The 18,647-nt window shown below is 53.8% G+C and overlaps 1 protein-coding gene across 5 annotated transcripts in view; it reads left to right on the top strand.

Moving 5' to 3' along the window:
- The window catches only part of ZNF423 (zinc finger protein 423), a 370,410-nt gene that overhangs the window by 325,704 nt on the left and 26,059 nt on the right, over window positions 1–18,647 (top strand). For all 5 annotated transcript variants that reach the window (XM_021094227.1, XM_021094223.1, XM_021094224.1 and 2 more), the window contains 2 exons: window positions 13,133–13,264; window positions 14,880–14,995. In XM_021094227.1, the coding sequence (XP_020949886.1) occupies window positions 13,133–13,264; window positions 14,880–14,995 (248 nt within the window). The remainder of the gene's footprint in view (window positions 1–13,132; window positions 13,265–14,879; window positions 14,996–18,647) is intronic.

Raw genomic sequence — 18,647 nt, forward strand, 5'->3', positions numbered from 1 at the left:
TCTCATGTGTTCTCTTTCCATAAAGTGGCTGAGATGGGTGCTTCTCCTGGAGAGACCTGTCCAGGGCCTGGTCAGTGACTTCTTTTGCCAAAGAAATTTGCAATCAGGGGAGTTCCCGTCATGGCGCAGCTGAAACGAACCCGACTAGGAACCATGAGGTTTCGGGTTTGATCCCTGGCCTCGCTCAGTGGGTTAAGGATCCGGTGTTGCCATGGGCTGTGGTGTAGGTCGAAGACGTGGCTCAGATCCCGTGTTGCTGTGGCTGTGGCATTGGCTGGCAGCTACAGCTCCAGTTCAACCCCTAGCCTGGGAACCTACGTATGCCGTGGGTGTGGCCCTAAAAAGACAAAAGACAAAAAAAAAAGGAAAGAAAAGAAAAGAAATTTGCAAGCAAGTCTGTCTGCAAAGATGGTGTGTTTTCTCAGTAACCATCTAGAGCTGAGTTCCAGGCAGTGGGGAAGCAGATCCTAGAACCAGAAAGGGCCTTCTTTGATCAAGGATCCCGGCCCCCTCCCTGGGCCAGCCTTTGGGAGCTTCTTGGAGCCCCAGGGCCCTGAGGGGGCTCTCTGCATGGGCCCAGCTATGAGGAAGGGCTGATCATTCCTGAGGGGGCAGGGGGTGGGGGTGGCTGCACAAAACAACCCCAGTCGTGTCTTTGTCTTGGGTCCTTCTTTGACCTCGGTAGAAATCCCACTGAGTTTTCAGTGCATTAAAGGATCTAGTGTTGCCATGAGCTGTGGGGTAGGTCACAGACTGGTCTTGGATCCTGCGTTCCTATGGCTGTGACATAGGCCAGCAGCTGTAGCTCCGATTTAACCCCTAGCCTGGGACCCTCCATATGCTGCATATGCGGCCCTGAAAAGCAAAAAAGCAAAAAAACAAAACAAAACAAAACAAAAAAAACACTGTATTTTAAGAGAACAGAAGTAGAAGAAGGACCAAGGAGAAATACAAAGAACATCTGACTGCAGAAGCATCTGAGCGGAGGCGAGGAAAACTCCTATGGCTGAAAGCAGGAAGCTACAGCTGAACAAAAGGGTTTGAACTCTGGACACAGCTTTGGCCATCGCTAGGACGGGGAGTGGTGTGGAAGAGATTAGAGACAAGGAAAGTCAACCCGGTGGCATTTTGTAGGCAGAAATAACACATTGCGTGCCTGCCAAGTGCCAGAGGCTGTCCGAGGGCTCTTAAATGTTTAACGGAGGTAGGATCCATAGCTCAGGTGACCCCCGACTGAGGGCTTGTGTTACAGGACCCTGGGCATGGAGTTTCAGGGTCAGATCATGTCAGAAAGAACCAGAGCAGGAGTTCCTGTCATGGCTTGGTGATTAACCAACCTGACCGTGAGGACATGGGTTCGATCCCTGGCCTCGCTCAGTGGGTTAAGGATCCAGGGTTGCCATGAGCTGTGATGTAGGTTGCAGATGGAGCTCGGTTCTCGTGTTGCTGTGGCTGTGGTGTAGGCCGGCAGCTGTAGCTCCAATTTCACCCTTAGCCTGGTGACCTCCATATGCTGCAAGTATGACCCTAAAAAGAGAAAAAAAAAAAAAAAAAGGAAAGAAAGAAAGACCAGAGCAGTAGTAGCCATGGCGGTAGTGCTGTGATCTGTGCTCTTTACCTCCTCCTCTCTCTTTATAGCAGCCCTGGGAGGGAGGCCACTTTCTCCCCATTTTGCAGATGAAGAGACTGAGTCCTGGAGGGAAAGGGCTCAGCACAGAGTCACCCCATGGATCTGAGGTGGAGTTAGATGTCTGCTCCAAGCTCCTGAGTTCTCGGCCATCCCCCACTCCCCAAAAGAAGCTTATCTTGATGAAACAAGGGTGAGTGAGGGGTGGCCCGTGGAACTGTCCCATTGGCTGTGATGGGAAGTGTCAAGGGGAGTCTACCCGGAATCCTGCTCCGGCTTAACTGACCCGAGCTCAGATCCATCTGATGCAGCTCCTGAGAGCAGTCGGTCCATGGAACCATCTGGAGTCTTCTGATCTGAGGTTTGGAGGAGGAGAGGGTGAGCGAGCCCTCACCCTCTTAGGGTAGCTGCATCCTGGAGATGGGCCTCGGCCAGATGGCTGCCTTGTCTTGGGGACCCTGGGGTGAGCGCATGGCCGCTGAGCTGGCCAGGCCCTCTGGGCATGGGAGCAGGAGGGGGGCCTCGGCCTGTTTTCCCCAGACCCCACATAGACACCTCCCCCAGGTCTGGAGAATGATGCACACCTACCCAGCATCGCTGTTCAGCCTCGAGGCTGGGAGCATGCCTCTTCCGACCCTGGAATGAAGCCAGGCAGCCGAGCGATCCAGCCAGGCTGAAACGACACGCCTGAGTAGCAGACAGGAGGCGCAGTCTCAGAGTCCCACTCCCTGGGACTTGTACTGGATGCCGGATGGCTTTGGGCGAGAATGAGGGGCTCGGGGGGTGGGGAGGCGCCGACCCTCGCCACCCGCAGACGCCTGCGTACGTGTGGACAGAGCTCCATTCCGCTGAGATGGGGCATTCTGCCTCCCCTTTCCCTGCCATCCCGTAGCCTCTCTTCCGACGACGTGCCACGCTGGTTTCTTGCGGGCATCGGCATCCTTGTTGACGGGGGATGTTGGTGGGCACCTGGGTAAATAAGTATAAATAGTTTTCTTTCTGATATGTGACCGGATTATTTTCCAGTTGATTTCAAGCCTTGGCCCCAAGTGGCCCACAGATCAAAAAAAGATAAGGGTCAGTTACAAGGTTGAGCTCATTCTCCGTTGCCATGGCAACTGACCTCAGGCAACCCTCGGAGGACTACACCCAGCTCCCCAGGTGATATTTTTACTGTCCACGCCATCAATCCCAAGCCTTTCAAAACTCAGACTGCCTAATTGTCAGGGCTCTGTTTTGAAGAGGCTCCGGGTCCCCCGTGGGACCCCGGTTCAGGCTGCCAGAGCTCATTTACAAGCCTTTCTGAGGCACGGGGGACCCCTGAGATGGGTCCCTCCTGGCCAGAGAGGCCTGGGTAGGTGCCCCCAAGGGGGGGGCAGGAGGGGCATGGCCCATCCTCCAGGATTAATTAGGAAAATGGGAGCCCCAAACGGGAGTGGCGGTGGTGGGCTGTGCCTTTAAGCTGCAGACGAGCATTCTTGAGTACAGCGAGGCACCGAGCAGCCCTGAGCACCCTGGCGTTGGGGGAATGGGGTCATGGGGTTACCGAGACAATTTGGGGATGTCAGCCACCCACACCAGGGTCTCCCCGCCAAAGACACCCACGTCATTTTCATCCCAGTCGTGATAGTAGGAAAGTGTTTCTCAATCTTCCGTAAAGTGCAGACGAAAAGCGACTGCGGGAAACTCTCCACCTTTTCGAGATCCGAACCATACAACCTCGGTGGAAGCAGAGCAGTGCCTACGAGCCTACCGCATCTTGACAACAGGATTCCAAGGAGCTCGACGTCCCCAGAAGCCCTTTTTGTAGTGCTCAGTGCTCCTTAAACTTGAATGCCGCCCCCCCCAAAAAAATCATCAGGGCACCTTTAAAATGCATTAAAAATAAATTAGGAGTTTGGGATGAAAAATACACACCACTCTATATAAAATAGATGACCAACAAGGACCTACTGTATAGCATGGGGAATTATACTCTATATCTTAACCTATAATGGAAGAGAATATTAAAAAAATATGTGTGTGTATATTTATACACATATATGTATATAACTAAATCAATATATATATATAAAACTATATCACTTTACTGGACACCTGAAACTAACACAACATTGTAAATCAACTGTATTTCAATAAAAATTTAAAAATATATAAAATACGGATTCTCATTCTGCAGGACTGGGGTAGGACCTGAGCTTCTGCTTTTCTAACCTGCTTCCAGGTGATACCTGCGCTGCTGGTTTGGGACCCCCCCTCGCCTAGCAGGGATGTTGGTCCTTGAGCGCCCAGGGGCCTGGGAGCTTGGGGGTCCCAAGATCAGCCCTTGCTCCCCTTACGTGTTCCCCGAGTCCCACCTGGCCTCTGATGAAGAACCCAGCCCTGTCTCCTCCTTTGCCCCTTGTCAACCCCAGCCCAAATGTCATCCCTCCCTCTCCTTTCCGCTCGGCTTGCCTTGGTTCATTTCCTGTGATATTTAATGACAAATCAATAGATAAACAGCCCGATCTGGCTGCCCAGATATTATTATCTGCCCTCTTCTCGTCTGCCTAAAGGTCTTTGTTCTCAGTAGAGAACAAAGGATGGAGCCCCCACTACACACACACACACACAGACCCATTGGCCCCTGTGTGTTTGTTCCCTATTTGGCATCTGTTTGTGGTGGGTTATTTATTGGGGTGGCATCGTCGGAGGGGTCCCCTCCCAGGGTTCTCCTCTTGCCTTCTCATTGGCCTGGGTGACTACTTCGCTCGTTCTCTTACTTATCATCACGTGCCCTGTGTGTGTCTGAGCCTGGGCGCCTGGACCTCAGGGGTCTTTACTTGAGCTGATGCTCCTTGGCATGGGCCACGGGCTCAGGCCCTGGCACAGCGGAACTGGAGTCCGGTGAAGGTCCTCCCTGGAGCTTATGACAGAGCAGTCGGCTCGGCTGCGCAGCCCGTGCACCCCGCTGTAACGCCTTTCGCTTGCAGAGATGCTATCGCAGGGCCAAGCGGCAGCCTGGGGCTGGCCCACATTGTCACTGTGGGCACTGCCTCTGCCCCTCACCTGAGGAAAGTCTCCAGCCCCCCTGCCACCCGGAGATGGCACCAGTGAGGGGGCCCATCCAGCTCAAACTCGGAAACCCGCTCAGTGCGTCTGTCTGGCCTCCCTCCTGCTTACCCACATTTTGGGGGCAATTAAGGAGCTGAGGGTGGCTTGTTGGGTCCCAGATCTCAAGTCCTGTGGCCTTTTCGGTATTTTCTGAAGCCAGAGAGGGCTGCTGGTGGTGACCAGCCTGCACCCCTGCCCGCTCTGCCACCTCCCTGCTAAGGGGCCCTCCCCTGAGCTGCCTTTTCTCTTCTTTCCTTTGAGTGAGCTCCTCGGTGCCTGCGCTCCTGGACCAGGCCATTTCTTGAGGCTCCAAAGAGCAAGTTCACGAAGCCGAAACCAGCTTTTATACGCCATTAATCCTGCGAGTGTTGGGGGGACGGGCGTGGGTGTCTGGTAACTGGCATTTACCAGCACCCCATCCTGTGTTCCAAGCATTGTACTAAGTGCTTTATACGAATTGTTCATTCCCTATTCACTAAGCACCTACTATGTGCAGGCCCTGTTCTGGTGACATAGCAATGAGCAAAATAGCCCTCATGGAGTTTACATTATTCTCCGTGTGTGTGAAAAAGAAAGTGAGTTAAAAAGTAATCCACTCTGTTGTGCCAGATGGTTGTAAGACTGTCGAGGAAATTCAAGGTGGGCGAGGCGCTGGAAAGGATGGGGCGTGTTTGCTGTTTTAGCCAGGGGTGTCTGGGAAGGCCTCCTGGAGGCAGCATCATTTGAGCAGACGCCTGGATGAAACAAAGTGGGGGCATGAGGTGACAGTCTGGGAGAAGCGTTTCCGTGAGGGCACACGTCCTGTGGCAGAAGAAGCCTGCTTGGCCGCTTTACAAAAACCCTCTAATGATTCCTCCCATTTCCTAGCAGAAGCCGCCAAAGCTCAGAGAGGTTAACTAACTTATCCAAGTACACACAGCGAGTGAGTGATGAAATGGGATTTGAACCCAAGTATTCTGACTCTAACTTTTTTTTTTTGTCTGTCGTCTTTTTAGGGCTGCACCCACGGCACATGGAAGTTCCCAGGCTAGGGGGTCATATCAGAGCTGTGGCTGCTGGCCTACACCACAGCCACAGCAATGTGGGATCCGAGCCACGTCTGCGACCTACACCACAGCTCACAGCGACACTGGATCCTTAACCCACTGAGTGAGGCCGGGGATCAAACCCACATCCTCATGGATCCAAGTCGGGTTCATTAAGCACGGAGCCACAACGGGAACTCCCTGACTCTTTGTATCCTCGATTGCTGCTTTCTGAATGGAGGTGGCTAATTCTGGCCCCATCGACACAGGCAGCCATCACTGGTTCTCTCCTAGAGGGTATATGCATGCATGCTACCGTGTTCGGAGCAGCATCCCCGCATGGGGCCGCTGCTTAGGGAAGGGCAGGTGGGGTCCCCGGCTGTGGCAGGAGCAGGTCGTGCTCAGTGCCTTGGAGCCCAAGAACAATGGCCCATCCCATCCCCTCCCCGTCGCAGCCGCTGCCCCTCCCTCCCAGGCAGCAAATTATGGCCTCCGAATGTGTGCCCAGGTCTGCCTTTGACATCGGTGGGGCCCACCTGAGCTTCACCTTCAGGATTCTGATAATCAGCTCTCTCTCCTCCTGGCTTCCCCCAAGACCTGTATGGAAATAAGTATGTGTCTGCCAGGGATCAAATGCTTTTGGAGACAAAAGTCGGTTCCGAGGACATTACAGGGAGCTATCATCTCGGCACGGTGCTCTTGCACAAAGCCCTCTGCTCCTCTTTTGGGCTGACACAGTTTCAGCCTGAAAGGTTCCAGCAGGCTGACTTGGTTTTAAGCAAAAGCACATCCTATTATTTTTTTGAGAAATGAAGGGTAAAATTAACACTTATTATTCCTGAGCAGAGGAAAAAAAAGAGAGAGAGAGAGAGAGGGACTCTGGGATGTTCGGGCTTGCTGGGTTGTTTGTTTGGCAGTTTGGGTTTTTAGTGATTTTTATTTTTAAAAAATCCTAATAAAGCCATAGATTTCCCCGTGCCAGCCCTGACTTACGAGGACCGGGAGGCAAGATCTGGTGCAGTGGGCCGGCGAAATCTGCATTTCACTTAACAAATGAGCAGGGCTGCATAATTCACTGGAGTTGCGTGGGTCTCGCTTACGGATGCCTGTCATGTGCTATAAAAAAAAAAAAGAGAGAGAGAGAGAGAACAGAAAGAAGAGGAAGCGATGGTACGTCTTCACTCACAAAATCCTCCAGCCCCACGGCCCGGTGGAGGGGGCCCTCGGGCTCCCAGACAGCTTTGTCATTCTGCTCCGAGGTGTCGCTGAGCCTGTGTGATCTTATATAATTCAGGGAAGTTATTCTCCGAGGGCACCGCTATCTGCGGACTCTGCAACTTGGGACCGGGAGAGAGGTGGTCCTTGCTGGCGGGGTGAGGGTGGTGGGGGCAGAGGATCCGTTTAGAAGCTACGGGCTGGTGGGTAGCTTGGGTCACAGGCACGTGCGCTCGAAGAAGGAGGGTTTGCACACTAACTAGGACAGCCTCTTCCCGCCCCTCCCCACTGTGTTCCCAGATGGTTTTATAGGCAGGGGTCCACATGCTGGACACCCCCAGGGATGCCCTGCAGCCCTCTCCTTGTCCTTCAGGAAGAAGATGAGCAAATCTGAAGGTCCGTGGGACGCCCTCACGCCTTCTTCTTTTTCACCCACTTTTGGCCTGTTTTTAATCTCCCCTCTCCCACCCCTCCCAGGTTTGACTCTACCACATTGGAGCAGGGAGGCAAGGAAAGGGACCAGCTCTCCGAATGGTCTCTTGGGCTGTTGATCTCATGATCCTGGAACCACACGCACACCGGTTGGGGCTGTGATCTGCTTCAATTTTAGCGGTTGAGGCCCTGGAGCCGGCTTGCCACGGTTTACACGTTTGCGAACGTGGGTGCAGGGGGTGGCTGCCTCTCTGAATCTGGGGGCCCCAGGGTGGTGGGGATGGCTGATGAATTACTTGATGCTCGGAGAACGGAAAGTGACTGTCAGACACGATTTCTCTGATTTATAAGTTGCAGGAGCCTTCTTTGTCCTCTCGGTGTTTGTGTATCAGATGGGCACGTTTCTGTTCACAGCCAAGTGGAGAAAGGCCCCCACTCGGCAGAGAGCAGTAAATCCTCCTCTGTCGTCTCTGCCCTGGGAAGCCCTCTGGCTGGGCAGCGGGAGAGAGCCCGACCAGGGCATCTTTCCCCCTTGAGGATTTCCTGGGCCTCGGTGAAGCCTGATACTTTGGGGACCCGAGGAGAAGGTGTTATCTGGGCGCATAGCCTAGTTGCCAGGCTTGGGAAGACTCAGGGGATATGGTGAGATGAGTCCAGGGTCACCGTGCCCAGCCAGGGGCAGCCGTGAGGGCTGGCATAGTTGGGGAGGCTTCCTGGAGGTGGTGTGCAGGTGGGATCCAGACAGATAGGGAGGGCTTTGTATCCTGTTCCGAGTACCACCCCCCGCTGGCTGTGTTACGCCAGCAAGTGGTCTAATTCTCTGAACACATTTTTTTTTTTTCCTTTCCTAGAAATGTGTTCTCAGCAAGCAGGGTTCATGCCTAGATTCAGTTTGGTAGCAACTTAAACTTCACTACAATAGCAGCCTCGATACAGTCATCATTTTCACATTCCCTGCGCCTCATTAGTGCATAGGAGATGCCCACATTTTAGCAGGGTGTTATCTCTCGTTCATTCCTTCCTTGCTCTGTGCCAGGCACTGAGAAGCCTTGTTTGTGCGGGAGAGGGGGGTCTTCTGAGGCGGTCCCCCACACTGGAGGCCATCTCTAATTACGGTGAGCGCCTCCCCAGGGGAAGTGGAGGACGTGCGTGGGGCCTGTGCGGCGAGCGTGCTGAGCCTGCCCTGTGTCCCAAAACTTGTCAATGAATTCCGCCTGCACTGGTGTAAATGGAAGATCGGCTGGAATCTCTGTCGGGTGCATGTGGCCTAGTTGCCGGGGCTCCAGGGGCAGGACCAACACCCGGTAGATTCCAGCCAGTGGCTATGTGGGCCAGGCCCACCGGCACGCGCACGTGTGTGCACCTCTGCGGTGGGGTGCCTGGGGGCGGTGGGGGACGGCTGGGCCAGGGGGATGCCTGCTGTCCCCGTCAGCCCCTGCCAGGGCCTGGGGACCCAGGGACTCGCCAGGAGCCTCAGCCCATCTGTGTTCATGTTTTGCCACTGGCAGCGCCCCTCTGTTACCCAGTTCTTGCCTTTGAGGGTCAATCAGAGCACCTGGCACCTTTGGTGAGGCTGGTTCCCTAGGGGAGCTGGAAGGGGGGGGATGTCCTTTGGCTGTCCCAGATAATACTCCCACTGATACCGGCATGCTTGGCAGCAAATGCCTATTGAGTGCTTGCTGTGTGCCAGGGGCTGGTCAAAACCCCTTTTCAGGGAGTTCCCATCGTGGTTCAGCAGAAACGAATCTGACTAGTATCCATGAGGCTGCAGGTTGGATCCCTGGTCTCACCTCGTTCTGTGGGTTAAGGATCCATGGTTGCCGGGAGCTGTGGTGTAGGTCCCGGACCCGGCTTGGATCTAGCATTGCTGGGGCTGTGGTGGAGGCCAGCGATTACAGCTCTGATTTGACCCCTAGGCTGGGAACCTCCATATGCCACAGGTGTGGCCCTATGAAGACAAAAGACAAAAAAAACCCCAAAACACCCTTTTCATGGATTAAACGAGTATTAACATTTAATTCTCACATCAACTATAAGAGAAAGGCTGCAGGAGAAGGGCGATTGGCTTTTTTTAAAACTTTAAAAATTTTTAAAAAAATTTTTTTTAAACTTTAAAAATTTTAAAAAAAATTTTTTTAAAACTTAAAGTGTGGTTGATTTACAATGTTGTGTCAATTTCTGCAAAGTGACCCAGGCATATATGTACATACAATCTAAGAAATTTTTAAAAGGCTTTTTAAAGAGCAGTTTTAGGAGTTCCCGTCATGGCGCAGTGGGTAACTAATCCGACTGGGAACCATGAGGTTGTGGGTTCGATCCTTGGCCTTGCTCAGTGGGTTAAGGATCCGGCGTTGCCATGAGCTGTGGTGTGGGTCGCAGGTGAGGCTCGGATCCCGTGTTGCTGTGGCTGTGGTGTAGGCCGGTGACTACAGCTCTGATTAGACCCATAGCCTGGGAACCACCATATGCCATGGGAGCGGCCCTAGACAAGGCAAAAAGACAAAATAAATAGATAAATAAAAAATAAAGAGAAGTTTTAGGTTTACAATAAAATTGAGACGATAGAGATTTTCCTTATACCCTCTGCCCCACACATGCATAATCTCTGCCAATATCAACATCACTCATCAGAATGATACTTTTTTTTTTTTTTTGCAAAGATGAACAGAAAGTGAAGTGTTGTAATCACTCAAAGTCCATAGTTTTCCTTGGAGCTCGCTCTCGCTGTTATACATGCTATGGGTTTGGATAAATGTATAATGACATATATCCATCATCATAATATCATACAGAGTTCTTTCTTTTCTCTTTCTTTTTCTTTCTTTCTTTATTTTTTATTTTTTTATTTTTTTTGTCTTATTAGGGCTGCACCCTCAGCATATGGAAGTACCCAGGCTAGGGGTCGAATTGGAGCCGTAGCTGCCAGCCTACACCACAGCCACGGCAACACTGGATCCAAGCTGCATCTGTGTACACCACAGCTCACAGCAATGCCAGATCCTTAACCCACTGAGCGAGGCCAGGATTTGAGCCCAAATCCTCATGGATACTTGTTGGGTTGGTTACTGCTGAGCCACAGCAGGAACTCCCATACAGAGTATTTTTCACTGCCCTAAAACCCTCTGTTCTCTCTGCCTATTCCTCCCCCTACCCCGCACCCCTGTGTGCACTTCCAGCAGTAACCACTGATTTTTTTTTTGCTTTTTAGGGCCGAACTCTCAGCATATGGAGGTTCCCAGGCTAGAGGCCAAATTGGAGCTGCAGCCGCTGGCCCACGCCACAGCCACAGCAATGCTGGATCTGAGCTGTGTCTGCGACCTACACCACAGCTCACAGCAACGCCGGATCCTCGGCCCACCAAGCAAGGCCAGGGATCAAACCCGCATCCTCATGGATCCTAGTCAGGTTCATTTCCGCTGAGCCACGATGGGAACTCTAGGAACCACTGATCTTTTTATTGTCTACATAGTTTTTCCAGAAAAGTTGGAATCATACAATATATCGCATTTTCAGGTTGGCGTATTTCACTTAGTAATCTGCGTTCAAGATTCCTTCATATCTTTTCATGTCTTGATAGCATGTCTTTTCAGCACTGAATAATATCCCATTGTCTAGATGTATCACAGATTATGTATCTTCTCACCTGCTGAAGGATAACTTGGTTGCTTCCAAGGTTTGGCAATATTTAATAATACTACTATAGGGAGTTCCCTGGCAGCCTAGGGATTAAGGACTCAGCATTGTCACTGATGTGACTTGGATTATTGCTGTGGCAAGGTTCCATCCCTGCTCTGGGAACTTTTACATGCCATGGGCATGGACACATTTAAAAATTTTTTTTTATTAAAGTACAGTTGATTTACAATGTTGTACCCATTTTTGCTCTATTGCAAAGTGACCCAGCCATAAACACACACACACACACACACACACACACACACACACACACACATATTCTTTTTCTCATCCTCTCTTCCATCATGTTCTATCCCAAGAGATTGGACATCGTTCCCTGTGCCGCACAGTAGGACCTCATCGCCCGTCCATTCTAAATGGGGTGGTTCCCACCGACTAACCTCCAACGCCCCCGCTATGAGCATCCATGCACAAGCTTTTGTGTGGACCTAAGTTTTCAACTCTTTTGGGTAAAGGAGAAGGAGTGAGATGATGAGGTCGGATGGAAAGCGTCTGTTTAGTTTTGTAAGAAGCTGCCAAAGTGGCGGTAGCGTTTTGCATTCTCACCAGCGGTGAATGAGCGTTCCTGTTATTCCACATCCTCACCCGCATTTTCGTTCTGGACTTTGGCCATTCTCATAGGTGTGCAGTGGTAAGGAGAGCTGATACCGAGTATTTTAGAAAAGAGGAAACTGAGGCGCAGAGGGATTACATAACTTGCCCAAGATCATGCAGAAAGTGGTAAATGGATGGTGGGGCCCTCGAGCTGCGGCGATGCCCCGCCAGCCACTACTGGCCAGTGGGCTAGACCGGTCACAGGTCTGTCCCCTTTCTTCCCCTCATAGCCCTGTGAGGCAGGGATGCAGAGGTCCTCACTTACAAAGAATGAACTGATGCTCAGGTCACAGGTCCTCAGGAAGGGGTCAGGATTTGAACTCTTGCCCTGCTGCTTCTGGGGCTGGGGCGCCAGCCCTGGACTTCACTGGTGGAAACTTGGCCCTCGGGCCGTGATGCGATATGCTCTCTTCCCTGTGTGCCTTTGAGTGAAGGACTGGGGTCACAGCAGCTCCCAAGTGGGGAGATGGAGCCGTGTTCTGGTCTGGAAGCAGCACAGCGTGTGGCATTGTCCGTGAGCACTGGGTGCACCATCTGTTCCGAAATTTTAAAAAGAGCACTTTATTGCCTTTTTTTTTTTTTTTTTTTTTTTTTTGGCCATGCCTGCCACAGTGGAAATTCCTAGGCCAGGGATCAAATCCATGCCCCAGCAGGGACCTAAGTCGCTGCAGTGACAACACTGATCCTTAACCCCCTGCCCCACAAGGGAACTCCAGCGCTTTATTATTTTTGGTGGTATCTTCCAGTGGCTGCCCATCACTCTTAGAGTAAAACCTCCAAGCCCTCCAGTGACCGGCAAGGCCCTTTGCCATGTGCCTCCCTGGGTCCCCAGCATCCCATGCTGTCCCCAGCCCCCTGAGCATCAGGCAGTGCCCCCTTGCTACCATGCAGCTGTCCCTGCCCGGGGCCCACCTCAGGGACTCTTACCTCCACAGCTCATCACCTCCTGGGACTCATCCTTATCACCCGTTCCCCCTCCCCACCAGAAAGGGGGCAAGCCATTATCTGCTCAGCTCCCCTCAGAACCCCCAGCTCCACGTGCCTGGCACGCATGCTCAATAAATGGTCTCTCAGATTTTCACAAGTTCTGGTTGGACGCCTTTCTCCGTGCGGTCCCCATCCTGAGTCCCTCTTCCCTGTGACACGGTCTAGGATTCAAGCTGCAGATCATGGCCTGCTCACCTGGTTGTTAGATCAGCAGGAGCGATCACAGCAAATGACACCTTCTGGAGCCAGACATCTGGGGCTGGCCCCCTGGGGCCTGTCAGCCTCCAGGGGCTGGACCATCTGGTGCTGGGATGAGTCTTGGCATCCGCGCCCCCCCGCCCCCCACCTGAGCCCTGGTTCCGGGATGAGGGAGGGGCTGGCCTTCAGTATATGGGGGCGCCTAGGCTTCTGCTCAGGGGACGTGGCGTGCAGGGTCCTTGACTGGCCGTGGTTCTCCTTGCAGAGGAAGGCATCAACCATGAGTGTAAGCTGTGCAACCAGATGTTCGACTCCCCGGCCAAGCTCCTCTGTCACCTCATCGAGCACAGCTTCGAGGGCATGGGCGGCACCTTCAAATGCCCCGTGTGCTTCACAGGTAAGTGTGCCCCGGCGGGGAGCACATGGGAAGAGGGAAGGGACGCCAGGGCCTGGCCCTCAGCATCTGCTCCTGGCTCCAGGGTTCGTGGGGGAAGCCCCGAGGGACCCTCAGCCCCGTTGCCCGGCCTGTCTTCATGTAGAGCTGACCCCTGGCCCTCTGCGTCTACACCCTCTGGCCTCTCCTCTTAGGCAGCTTGGGTCCCCAGCCCTCCGTCCAGCCCTGCACTCAACTGCTGCGAGGCCTTTTCCCACCCAGCCTTTCCTCTCGTACTGTGGGCCCATCACAGTACGATGGTCTTGTTGCTGTGAGCTCTGGTCTGACCCCAGGGGGCCTCTGCCTTCCTCCCTGGCCCGCCCCAGCCCAGGCTCCATGCATGCTCCATCCATGCTCCCGGCTGGAGGGGTCAAGGGCAGCTTTGCCGGCCAAGTCCCTAGCCCCCAGACTGGCTGCTGGCCCAGACAAGCGGCTGTCCCGGCCCGAGGCGAGTCTCAGGGGCTCTGCTGGCCCCCCTCCTGCTGCCCAGATGGCAGCCGGTGTGCGTGGGGGCTCCTGGCCTTCTCCCGCCTCCCCCTGACATCTGTCGTCTGCCGCGGTGGGAAGCCCACCCTGGGGAGGGCGCCTGGCAGGAGGGGGTCTCTGCTCTGAAGTGCTCACCTCCCAGACACACAGCTGCTTCAGGGCCCCCTCCTGTGTGCGCCCAGGGCCGGGACCGCCCCGTGGACTCCCGCCACTGAGAAGCTGGGCTGTGACCTGCTTCTTGACAGGCCTGAGGAAGCGGCTCTACTGTGGGGAGAGTCCCTGCTCCCTCACAGCCCTGGGGGTTCCCAGGAGTCTTGAAACACATTGGTACCTCTTCCCCCTCGATCCCTCAATCTCAGGAGCCCCCCTCCATCTGTTACCATCACACCCCATGGGCTGGGTTGTGCCTGGCACTGAGGGCCCTCAGCTGCCCGGTCTGCCCAACCAGATCTCGGGGGTCCCTGTGTGGGGACCCGAGGATACTGACAACCTCAACAGGACGAGAGAGTCCCGTTAACTGAGCATTTTTCTGCATCAGGCACTGAGCACTTTTATTTCATTCAAATCTCAGCTCTGCCACCCGCAGCGTGGGACCTAGGACAAGTCACTTAACGTTCCCAGTGCCTCAGTTTTCTCTGCCATAAAATGGGAATACCAACAGTGCCTGCCTTCCAGGCCTGTGCTGTATTCGAGGAGCTCACACATGGAAGGTATCTGGCAAAGGGTGGTGACAATGATGACCATGGCCTTCACTGGGTTAGTTATGTGCCCAGCCATGTTCTAAGCAGTTTGCAGGTATTAATCCATTGGATGCCCCCTAGCCACCCAGTGATGATCTCATTTTTCAGATGAGGACATGAAGCCCAGAGAGGTTAAGCGACCTGTCCAGTGTTGCACAGCCTGTAAGTGGCACGGCTCAGCATCACCGGCTTAATCCCCGTCTAGAGGGTGCCAACAGGGTTTCCAATGACCCATTATTTGGCTATGTTCGTGCCTGGGTGGTTTCTAGTAGGAGTGATGTGGGGGCAGCTGCTCCAGGGGGGTGGGCTGGTGTCCCCAGTGTCTGGCCCCTGACGGCCGTGTCTGTGTCCAGTCTTTGTCCAGGCCAACAAGTTGCAGCAACACATCTTTGCTGTGCACGGGCAGGAGGACAAGATCTACGACTGCTCCCAGTGCCCACAGAAGTTCTTCTTCCAGACGGAGCTGCAGGTGAGTGCCCTTGCCTACGGCACACACCCCTCCTGGTGCTCTTTCAGGCCCCCGTTGGCACCGAGCATTATAGGGCGAGTCCATGATGGTGGGATATTGTACTTGGCCTTACCCCACCTGGGAAAGCAATAGGCCCTGGACTTGCACTTGGGGGTCTGGAGCCAGTGGCTGGCCTCCTGGCTGGCTGGTGTGGGATGTGGCCCCCTGACCTGGCTGGCCCTGCGTTCTCAGGCGAGCTGGCCTGGAACCGCTGAGCTGAGAGCCAGAGTCAGTAACATTTGTGCTGGTTCTATGGCAAGTCCCTTCCCCTCTCGGGGATTCCATTTCCCCACCTGTATTATACAAGGATGTTCCACTGAACTTGGGGATCTATGGCTGGCGGCCCATGTGGCTTGCCTGGATGAGTCCTGGAGCCACGTGTGGCCGGAAGCAGGTTCTTAGAACCTCAGTGTGCCCAGGAAGATTAGAAGTGTGAGATCCGGGAATGCCAGGTTGGGCCCCAACTCGGAAGAAGGGATGCTCGCCAGGGGTCCTGAGGCTGATGTGGCCCTCAGATGGGGGACCACTACCCTCAGCTTCTTCAGGCCCCATCCAGGGCCCGTAGGAGCTGAGAGGGCCCTTGGGAGGGGAAGCTGCTGTGCTCCGCCTCCCTGGGCACCTGCCATCACTGCCTTCGGCTTCCTACGGGGCTCCTTCCCAACTGTTACTGGGTTTTGAGACGCAAGATCTGAGTCCAGATGAAACTACCTTCTCACCCACTGGTTTTTGCAAGAAACTCTTGTGACACTGGAGAGGTCATATGCCTTCCCACAAATAACAAACACAGTCATTGTGCAGTAACATCACACGCACAGAAGGAAGCTCCACACACACAGTTCCTCCTGGCCTGGCCTGGACCAGAGCCGCCTAAGAATACACACATACACACAGAGACATCATTTTCAGAGTGTAACCCCATACACACAGCATAACATCATACCCAGAAAGAAGTCTCACACAGGCATCCACAGAAATACCACACGTACACACAGTCACACATACGGCGAATGATAACATTTTCTGTTAGGATGCAGGTTCGGTTCTGCTGCAGTAACAAACATCCTCTAGATCTGTCCGTCTTCAAATAACAAAGACGTATACGTCCCTCATGTTATACCTCCAGACAGCTCGCCGGGGAGGGACTCTGCTCCTGGTACTCAGGGACCTGGCCCCGTGGAGTGTCCCTGTTTGCATGGTCACCGAGGCAGGGAGGGGAGGAGGTGGTGATCGCAGGCAGGCTCTCAAAGCTTCCATCTCGCCCCCACCTTGTTTTGGCTGGAGCCCGTTGCGAGGCCGTGCTCAATTTCAAAGGGGCAAGGGAGGGAATTCCCTCGGTGCTGGCATTCGCCATACCCTTGACGTCCTACCTTGGCCCAGAGGGAGTGTCTGCTCACCCAGTCCGCCCACCCGCACCCGCACGCAGGCGCCGATCCTGCGCTCAGCAGCCGTACCTGCCTCGGGGATGAGGCTGCAGCCATGGCAGAGTCATAATGTCGCTGGAGGAGAGCATTGGTGGCCTCCTTCTGGGGTTGAAGGGGCACAACCACACCTGACACAGGGTAGCCCAGCTCACCATGGCACAGCCCAGGACCCATCCTGTCTGCATGGCTGGTGACGGCCATCGCCCAGAGGAAATGAAAACAGGCCCACAGGGGGCACAGGAGGGATTCACGGTCCCGACAGTCAGGGCCCTGTTCCCACGGGCTGCCCCCTGCCAGGGCCTGGCAAGCTGAGCAGATAGACCTCGCCTCTGACCTTGACCTCGGCCAGGTGGTTTCCTGGAAAGCCTGTTTCTTTTCACCCAGTCCCTCTGAGTTCCTCTAAGTCTTTGTGTCTCTCATATAGCCCATCCCAGGGTAGGACAGAATTATGGACCTGGGCCCAGAGAGGGGGTTCCACTCCCCAGTGATCACCAGCAAGGTAGTGACCCCCACTAGGGCCCACCACTGACCTCCGTTGATCCACAAATGGAGCGTGCACCTCTGTGCTGAGGCCTAAGAGGGGACCACTACCTGTCCCCTCTCTCATTTGACCAAGGGCCCTGGCACCAGGTTTGATCAGTGTCCGTCCAGGAAGCCTTGCTGGCGCACACACTCTGTACCCCTCCTCCTAATGAAGTCTGTGCTCTGTCTCCCCCACCTGCACCTGCCTTACCTGCCTGGCCCAGCTACCAGAATAGGCCCTGGGTCCCCAGACAACCGAAGCTTTTTATAGCCCAACCCGGCAGGCCTCTTATAAAGGCACCAGCTCATGTAAACTATGATTTACTTAAACTCTGGGGTCCCTCGGCCCTCTGGTCCCCCTACATTGTCCTGGATGCCAAAGAGAGGGATGCCTGCTCTCCAGGTTGGTTTTGAGGGTTTTCCCAGAAATATTTCCCAGTCCTGCCTTTTTCGAGCGTCATGGGCATGGCTGTGCCAGAGGCCTCCCTCGTGATGCAGGGGTGCAGGCAGCTGCGGTTTCCAGCCGGGTCTCGCTCCGGCTGCACCCACCTGGGGCTGCAGACGTCCCAGCCACCACAATGGCTTGTGCTCTGGTGCTTTCCTAGGTCACCCCATCAACCTTTAAGGCAGATCCTCCATTGCTGAGAACCTCACTAAATTATAGCCTTAACGAGTCACTATTTTCTGCAATTAATGATTTTAATTACAGACCATTTAAATGTGGAAGTGTCGTAGCAATGCCAAATCTATGCAAATAATGGCTTTCGTTAAGTAACTTGAAGAGCAATTTTCTGGTTTTTTGAGAGGAGGGTTTTTCGGGCATTGGGAATTTCATCATCCTTATGCTAAAGCTGGGGCTGGCAGGCAAGTGGGTTATTTCCCTGGTGCAGGCTTCGGGGTGCAATAGGAGACAGGGCTTGCTGGGACCTTACCTGGCTCTCCTTGCTGTGTGTCAGGTGGGTCCTGTGAGGAGACTCAGGGAAGCTGACATTTGTGTGCAAATGTACGTATGACTCTGGGCTGAGGGCTCTTGAGAAGATATGAGTTTTAGGATTGTCCTCCCTAGAGGACCAGACTTCCTCCTGTTGATCTAGAGGTGACAGAGGTGGGATTGGGCTCTGGCCAGTTTGGTCTGTGACAGAATGCTATGTCTGCCTCCAAAGGAAGTATTCTCTTCGGATGCATTAATAGGAGCATAGGTGCCCAAAAGAGGGAGGTGCAAGTCCTATTTGATTCTGAGTCATCTAGCTCTGGCCAAAGACAAAGATTAACTTAAAGGACTTTGGACAAGCCAGGGCACAGTCACGAGAGGGAACTCAATGTTGCTCTGCCTGTGTTCAAGGCATGTATATGGAGGGCCCAATACGTGCGCACAGGCACTGGATCTAGAAACTAACAAGACCTTGGTGACCCCAAGATGGAGAAACAGCCATAGGACCTACATTTTGGAAAGACTGATAGACACTTTCCAATAGGGGTCAATGACATGAAGAAAATGGTAATAGGCAGAGCATAATGGAGTCGGTTTGGTTATGCCTTGGTGAGTGTGGTCAGGGAGGGCCTCTCTGAGGAGGTGGCCTTTGAGCTGAGGCCTGGGAGGTGAGAGGGAGAGTGGGTGGGAGGGAGCCATGAATGCAAAGGCCCTGTGGCCAGTGCGAGTTTGGTGTGTT

Source organism: Sus scrofa, chromosome 6 (assembly GCF_000003025.6).
Source record: "Sus scrofa isolate TJ Tabasco breed Duroc chromosome 6, Sscrofa11.1, whole genome shotgun sequence".
NCBI classification, from domain to species: Eukaryota; Metazoa; Chordata; class Mammalia; order Artiodactyla; family Suidae; genus Sus; species Sus scrofa.